Raw genomic sequence first — 8,301 nt, forward strand, 5'->3', positions numbered from 1 at the left:
TAGCAACTAGCAACTATCTAGTCAAAATGGTAAAACTTGACATGGAGGTCATTAATTTTCTTTATGATCACAAAATGAAAGGTATGAAGGTCTCTGTTTGTTGTACTTATTCTCTGCCTCTTATAAATTTTGAAACAATTCATCAAGTATTATGTCCCCATCCTAAAAAGAAATGGAAGTCTTTACAGTGGCAGATCACTTGCCAGCATGTTTTCTACGCTCCAATTGCTCGTTCATCAGGCTCTTTGAGGCTATTTCATCATTGAAGACCTTGCCTATATCTTAAAATTTAGAACAAAACATTAAAAAGTGTTTAAAAATTTCATGTGTAAGAGATGTATTAGAGAGGAACATTGATGAAGAAATTGTTGCCCCCTCCATCAAGCATGCATCAATATCTTATGCATGGCTGCCGGAAACAGATTGCCTGGAATAAGAAGCAGTTATTGCATTGCCTTTCTGATTGATACTTCCTACTTTGATTTCTGCAGGAAGGTTCATCTTCACAAATTCCAAAGCCAGCCATGCCACTGGATTCCTGAAGCTGCTCCAATGCTTTTACCACATCATTCATGTTCGGCCTTCCCTTGGGATCTAGTGATAAGCATTGAGCTACAAGCTTAGCTGCTCTAATAGCTCCACCTTTGGAGTACTGGCCTTCAATACGATCATCAATAATTTTGAGAATTTTTCTTCTTCTGGTAAGGTAAGGCTTCGCCCATTGCACTAACTTGCGCTCTTTCATTGGCTTCGTATTGTCAAGAGGTTGTCTGCCGGATATCATTTCGAGCAGAACAATCCCAAAACTGTAGACATCACTTTTGGGACTCAAGCGAACAAAGTCATCTTCAAAGGAAAAGAATGAACCAAGGGTTAGATGAGAGCAGGCATGAATATATGTTTGATCATGTCATGGAAACCGCAATAGTAAAGATAAATGTAAATGGAGGCAGAGATCTTTGATTAAGAATGGCCGGAATTTGATGGCAAATAGAAATGGAGCTGATACAGAAAAGTTACATAGGAATATACAAGTATATATATACTAAACCGGCGGGAATGTATAAGTCCAGAGTGCTGCAGTTATGAGTTAGATGTCAGTAGCAGTTACATGTACAAATCCTTGAGTTCTTGTGTGTAGTTATGCCTCATACACAGAGAGTAAAAGTGAGCTTGTGGTGAGAAAAAATACCCATTTCATCATCATCGCTGCTTTCAAATCTGTACTCATATTCTCCTCTGTGTGTGTCCGTAAGATACTCGGGAGCTGCGTACGATGAATCCAGAGAGCATTCAGTGTCATGGCCTCTAAGCCTTCTATAACCTTCAAGCTCATCATCCTCTACCAAGCCATAACCATAGATTTTGGCTTCATAGTTCTGTTATTTTGCAATGCAAATATTTTATGTCAGCAAATCTAAAACTATCTACTAGGAGCTGTAAAGTATGAAAGCTAAACGTTTCACATACTGAATCAAGAAGAATATTAGAAGGTTTGAAGTCCCCGTATATCATTTTTGCCTTGTCACCGTGAAGAAATGCTAGACCCTTAGCAGCACTAAGCGCAATCTTCATGCGAAGGTTCCATGAAAGCGGTTGTGATTGAGGATCCCCTATTCCAACAACAATGAAGCCCCTAAAGTTAATATACAGAAAATAAAAGCTCCTTATTATGGCAAAGTAAAGAGTGAAGGAAGTTTATAACTCACTTGAATGTAGATGTACTCCCAAGCTGCCTCGAGGCATAAATTCATACACCAGGAGCCCATTGTTATCCTCTAGACAGTAGCCAATCATTTTTACAAGATTTGGATGAATAAGCTGTCCAAGGCGGTTAAATTCTGTCTATATACATCAAGAGGCTAAACAAAGTCAACTAATTATTGTCTAAAATTAATGACACACACAACATCAAAGTTAGCAACTATCAAGGGGAAATTAGAATCATTATGATTGTTTTGAACTTTTGATGACTATCTTTAGGCCTTTCCAACTTCATATGATCACCTATTTCTTGAAGAGCACTTTGAACAAATGAAAATTAGTCATATTTGTTCTATACTTCACTAAAACTAACACATACTAGGTTCAATACAAATAGCTGGTCAACAACATATGGAGAACTGCATTTTGAGCACGAAAGAAAGAAGTGATACCACCAACAAGTCCTGGTGATCCTGCAGCCGGAACCTCTCTTTTCTGCTAGGCATCTTTATGGTGATGTCTATGCCGGTACCAGGCTTGGTGGCCTTGAGTGAATGCTCATCAATACATCCCTTGTAGACTGTATTAGAATCACCAAAACCCACAATATTTTTAAAACGGAAGTTCCTGGTGGCCTTTTTCAGTTCATTATAGCAGAAGATCTTCAAGCTGAAAGACTGCAATATAGCTCCCCCTGCCCAGGAGTTGAAGTTCACCAAAATATATCACACCCTTGCTATTCAAATTCAATCCTAGACATGGTAATGCCTAAAATATGGAGGTAGTACCTTGCAAACTTACATACCAAACCTTACATTTTATGACAAAAAAGTTGTAATAAAAATTTCTACGAGATCACAATTAATTATGTTGTTTTCCTATCTCAGATGCACCATAAAGTAAAATTAAGAAAAAGGAAACCAAATTTCTGAATCCATTACTTTACTTTATTCAACTCTTAGAGAACAAGAACCTCTATGCTCAAAATGATCTTAATGTTGCTGCATCCATTAGTTCAATCAGTATGAAACTTCTGTACTTCTTTTGATATCAGAGAAAATAGGTTCACTAATCAAAAAAAAAAAAAAAAAAAAGTTCACTAATCACATGAAGATCAAGATTAACACCACATGCAAATCTATACTTTTTCAGGTCAAATGCAAATCTATACTAAATGCAAATTTTCATTAAAACTTTTTTGGTCAAATGCAATTCTGTACTAAATTTGACCAATCATTGCATTTGGTTTTAAATGTCTAACCTTTAAAGGACAAAGAAGCCAACTTTAACTAATATCCTCAAACTTTCAACATAAGAAAACAGAAAACTTGAACTTCATCCACTAATAATTATCATAATGGGGGGCTCTCACCTTCAATTCTAGTACTTTCTGGGTCATTAACCGGGAGCCCCTTTGGGTTGTTGTGAAGTCCGCCACTCATAGTTCAGCAACTGAAACCAACCCAAATCCAAACCATGAATGCATTATCCAATTTCACAAAGATCAACCCATTAAATCTGTCCTGGTGTACGTTTACATCTCAATTAGTTACCATGGCAAAAGTACGAAAAACAAAACAAATTACCAAGTTACTGACAAGCTTCAGTTCTTCAAGTATGTATCAGTAACCTGTAATTCAATAAAATAGCAAGTCTGTAACTCTGTAAGGGACTGAGAAACAAACCAAACAGTTGGGACGAAATTAACAAAAGCCCAGCTCTAAAAGTTATGCATGAGTAGAAACTTACAATTGGCAAAAAGAAAACACACAGAAAATGATCAAATTACGGAAAAAGGAAGCAGCTAGCCAGCTACAACAAGAGACAGATATTGGAAAAGGGGAGAAAGAGGTAGACATTTTTTTCTTCCTTTTCAAACTAGATAAATACCAGTCGTTGAAGCAAAAAAAAAAAAAATACCAGTCGTTGAATATCACAGCCAATTCTCTCAAGTCATCAAGTGTATAGTCATTCTTGAATTAAACAAAAGATTAGAGTCATCAAGTGCATATTAAATAGGAAATATTTTTACCATTTGCATCTTAAAACTAATCTGAATAACAAAATTCTGTCATCATCTGATCATCCTTACATAGAAACTAAGTGGAGACTAACGTCAAAATCTGTCTACTTTATTTGGGGAAGTAAAATCCTTTGTGAAATTTGTCAATGTGTTAAAAAAATGGCCATTATGGTAAATCTTCAGAAAAAGGTCCAAGCCCAAATATGCATTTTTCAGATTTAGCATTTATCGGTTTATCTGGAACAGATGAAGCCTGAAGGGTTGTCTTTGTTCTTTCAAAAGGAAAAGGTCCAAAGCCCAAATATCATTGATAGACTAGTCTCAAATTGCACGACTGGTAGTCATAACAAGTCTCAAATTTGTAGCAGAAAATAGAGTGACCTAAATGGCTTCCTCTTTTCAAGATGTAGCATACTCTAAATTTTATTAATTACTTAAAAGGAAGGCATCTTGATCTGCTTCAAAGTTTTGTATCGAGATCGATGTCATCATGTGGCTTGAGTCAGAGGTAACGGCCGGCCTATACTAGAATCTTAGCATCTCTACATCATCAACTGCTTGCTTCTTATTCACAACTCCTTCTATTACACACAAAAAAGACGTTAGAATATAATGAAAGATCTCAAGCTCAGAATAAGTATATGAAATGCATGCACAAGACCGCTGTAGCAAATTTTTTGGCTGCTAAAGAAGAAAGCAACCAATAGTTAGGCTTCAGAGTCAGATGGCTGTCGATATGGCTCATTGGCTCATGTCACACCGTGCAGCCAACAAGCTTGCAGATTATATTCCCTTAAGCAGATTTAGTCGACAGACTGAAACGTTGAATTGTTAATTTGTAGGCTGCTGTTTACTTTGCTTATAGTAACTTTCCACTTTCAGGGGATCAACCATCTACAGTGTAGATGATATCATTTCAAAATGGCATTGACATTACAGAGCACATTCCAGATGTCCAGTATACCGGCAAATTCCCTAGTATAATCTGTTAAAAGAACTTGACTCAATCTGGGGTGAAAATGTTTGTTAGAATGCCGGAAAGAAGTTGAGATATGGAGTCGTATAGGTAAATATATAGTGTTAAAGGGAGTAGGAAAACACAAAGAGGCTAAAACTATGTGTTTCGGCAAAATGCTTCAAATAGAATTGTCTGCAATGTGCAAAAATCTAAAGTTCTAAACTCTTCAAGGGAGTTAGGACACCTTAGCCATGTGTTTAAACAGGACACATGAAAGCTTTTTCCTATAAAAGGAAAAGGTTCAAGCCTACTCTTTGCCAATATCATCGATAAAGAAGTAAAAGAAGCATATGGGTGGCTAACAAAGGCTCCCTTTTATCCTGCAATTAGTCTTTAATTGATTTACAATATCCGTCAATTCTTAGGAATATTAGGACAGTTCCCTAATACAAAAACCAACTTTGGCTCAGGTTTCCTGTTGCAGCCAACTAAATAAAAGCATCGATCACTCTGTTGCCTTATCAAAACAGGTACGAATAGAAATTTTCTAGGTAGAAGAATCTCTTGAGTCTTAGAATAGTATTAGCCACTCAAGGAACTTTATCAATCTTGAAAAGTAAAAGAACATTGTGAATAATCTCAACACTTTAGTTTTTTTTTCGTCAAGATCTCAACATCTTAGTTACCATTGCCCACCTAAGAACGATGAACTACCAAAGCCATCTTTTGGCATCAAAATTCTATGTAAAGTGGGTTGACTATATAACTTTATGAAATCATGCACGACAGTTTTGAAGCATAGCTAGCTGCATAGATAGGCCTGATTGTTCTTGACCAAAATAGCTGGCCACGATTATTTTTTGGCAGTGTGAGAACTGAGAACTCAAGAGAACACAATGTTTGATATAGGCCTAGGAAGAATTTTCAACAGATTAACTGCTTAAGACTCAGTTTTTACCTATAAAGTTATGCCAATTCTTGTATTGTGTCATTGTGTGCATGGAAGAAGTAGGGTGACATAGGAGTACGTATATGAGTGAACTTCCTCGTTCACAACCTTTTGCAAGTGTTGGGGTGGATTTGTATAGAGGCTGCTAGGATTGCTTGATTGGTTGATCTCTTCTATTTACCCCTTCTGAGTTCAGGAACTAGGTCCAAAGCTTCAAGAAGCTTTGTAGCGTCTTCCCTTAAGCGATCGTTTGCATTAATGTTAGCATGCTACCGTTTCATGCTTCTTGTGATATGTAGGCAGAAACTTTATATAGCTTTGACATATGAACAAAAGTACATGAAAAGGCTTGCAAGAAGGCATGTGCATGGCGTGGGAGCTAGAAACACATGAGTTGCAAAAGATGAGAGATTTGCTGCGGTGAGAGGTTTGCTACGGTGTCGTCTACTGCAGTGAAGAAGGAATGGATTTTTGGGGATGGCCTATGGGTTTAAGGTCATTTAAGGCTTGAACTGGTTTTGGATTGGAGGTTGAGAATGCTTGATTTGTTGCTTGAGGTTTGCTTGTGGGTTGTATTGCTTGGAGCTTGTATGTTGTTTTGGTTGGAGGTTGTGTTATGCCTTTGCAGCAACCAAAAGCCTTAATTTATAGGCTGGAGGAGGTGAGGCCAAAATACAGGTTCATAGGATGAAACTATTAGACCTAAAAGAGAACTACAATGTTAAAGCCAAATCTAGAGACAAGGCAATAACCAAATGACTTAGAGGAGGTGTCTGTGTACTATTTTGAGTGAACTATTAGAGTAATAGACTTCTAGGAAGAGCTGTTGTGGTTAACTTCTAAGTTGAATTAATAAAGGAGAACAGAGAAGAGCTGTTGTATCTCATTGGGAAGAGCTGCACACTACTTTTGGAATAGCTTGTAGCAAGCTAGAATTGAGAACAAATAAAATAAGAAATTTAATGATTGAGACTTTGTAGTCATAAAAGACTCATTTTCCCTGCTGGGTAAAGGCATAAAGTGTCGGCTGGAAAAGCTATTGGTTTTATGGGTAGGGCATGTGACCATGTTTAGGCTAATGGGTTATTCTCTCTTCTTTGCATGCCCATGTAAGGATTTAGATTGTCGGGCCTGGATTTTAGTCCCAAGTCCAGAACCACCAACAACCGAAAATCAAAAATGGGCCTCATGTACTTCCGTTACCTTCCACACCACACCCAATCTGGTAAGCCCCAAGAGCATGATTGTGCCTTGGGTCCACGTGCGTAGTATGACATTTAATAAGGTAGAACCGAAATTGAATTACAAAATCAACAGTTCTTTCTAACATAATGGGCGTTAAGCTATTAAAGCCCATAATTGTAGTTTTGTGTATTAATGTCATCTTGTTGAAGGATATCGACATAATGTGTGTCTCTACAAACTAGGGTTTAGAGTTGTAATAGGAAAGTACCCTAGGTATACTAATTGTATTCCGATTCTGTTACCTTTTGTGTACTCTGTAAACTCCCTATATAAAGGGCTCCTATTATCAATAATAAACACAATTCTATTCTCCTACAACACGTTATCAGCACGAGTTCTAACCCTAGTCCAAAAGAAAAAAAAACCTAAAAACTCTCTCTCCCAAAAATCTGCCGTAAACTCACCTTGCCCACAAGACCCTAGCTGCAGCCTCCTATCGAACCAGCACAGCCCCCTGCTACTCGCTTGCAGCCCACTGCCGCACATCCCCTGCCGACCTCGCCGCAGCCTCCAGCCCCTGCACCTGCGTACATCCCTGCATCGCAGGCTCACTACAGCACAGCCCCCTGCAAGCTGCTGCGTACAAGCCCGGCGCAAGCCCCGCGCACCAGCTCACCTGCAAGCCCCTCGCACCAGCCCACCTGCAAGCCCCGCGCACCAGCCCACCTGCTTTTGCGTCCCTGCAACCCGCCGAGCGATACCAGCCCAGGCCACCGAACTGCAGCAGCAGCAACAGCCCGGCCTCCGACCTGCAGCAGCCCAAGCCTCCGATCAGCCTTCCTCCACATAGCCCGCCCACTAGCCCCCTCTGCTCACCGGCGAACTGCAGGGAGAAGAACCAGAGGAAGAAAGAAGTCGCGAAAAAAAAAAAGGGAGGAAGACCGAAAGAAAAAGAGAAGGGACCAGGCCGAAAAAAAAAAGGAAAGAAAGAAAAAAAAGAAAGAGAGGGGACCCGGCCGGCCAGAAAAAAAAAGAAAAAAAAGGAGGAAAGCCCAAAAAAAAAAAAAGGGAAAAAACACGCCTGTTCCAACACGCGCGTGTCCTCAAGCAAAATCACGTAAGTTTTTATAATTAAGGTTGTTGCTTTCTTGTATTTAAATTCCGTTTATTTTATGCAAATATTGGAATATATGTTGCCAAATGAGTTTGATATTTAACGAAGTGGAATTGTGGGGATTCACGCTTAACGAACTAAGAGTGTTCATAATTAAACGAACTAAGAGTGTTCGTGTGAACTAAGAGCGTTCACAATGCTTGGACTAAGAGCGTCTGTAAGCATCAAATTGTGACCATATTAAAACATCATTGTTGATCTAATCCAAAAGAGATTCTTGGAAATTGATTTCTTGGTAGCATAGCTCAGAAATCTTATTATTTTAGTTTTCGTGGAAGTTTAGCTCCGAAACTAATTTATCTTCTCTT

The 8,301-nt window shown here is 38.6% G+C and overlaps 1 protein-coding gene across 4 annotated transcripts; it reads right to left on the reverse strand.

Annotated features, from left to right (window-relative positions):
- Positions 1–80: 80 nt before the first annotated feature.
- Positions 81–3,582, reverse strand: LOC112181548 (receptor-like cytoplasmic kinase 176). 4 transcript variants are annotated; one of them, XM_024319921.2, is made up of 8 exons: positions 3,454–3,582; positions 3,291–3,334; positions 3,077–3,156; positions 2,157–2,284; positions 1,710–1,845; positions 1,471–1,613; positions 1,193–1,379; positions 81–846 (listed from the first exon to the last, which is right to left on the reverse strand). In XM_024319921.2, the coding sequence occupies exons 3-8, from the start codon at positions 3,144–3,146 to the stop codon at positions 392–394; spliced, it is 1,119 nt and encodes a 372-aa protein (XP_024175689.1). In that variant the 5' UTR covers positions 3,147–3,156; positions 3,291–3,334; positions 3,454–3,582; the 3' UTR covers positions 81–391. The 4 variants fall into 4 exon arrangements, with proteins under 4 accessions (XP_024175689.1, XP_024175687.1, XP_040370733.1 ...); XM_024319919.2 differs by having other exon boundaries at positions 2,157–2,398; XM_040514799.1 differs by lacking the exons at positions 3,291–3,334; positions 3,454–3,582 and having other exon boundaries at positions 3,077–3,282.
- Between the last annotated feature and the right edge of the window lie 4,719 nt (positions 3,583–8,301).

This window comes from Rosa chinensis, chromosome 1 (assembly GCF_002994745.2).
Source record: "Rosa chinensis cultivar Old Blush chromosome 1, RchiOBHm-V2, whole genome shotgun sequence".
NCBI lineage: Eukaryota > Viridiplantae > Streptophyta > Magnoliopsida > Rosales > Rosaceae > Rosa > Rosa chinensis.

Bases quoted from the DNA above. Each gene is read 5' to 3' on its own strand.
- LOC112181548 (XM_024319919.2), bottom strand. From the start codon at position 3,146: ATGAGTGGCGGACTTCACAACAACCCAAAGGGGCTCCCGGTTAATGAC. The intron at 2,399-3,076 runs GTGAGAGCCCCC...ACTCCTGGGCAG, and splicing joins AGAAAGTACTAGAATTGAAG to GGGGAGCTATATTGCAGTCT. The intron at 847-1,192 runs GTATTTTTTCTC...TTTCCTTTGAAG, and splicing joins CAGCGATGATGATGAAATGG to ATGACTTTGTTCGCTTGAGT.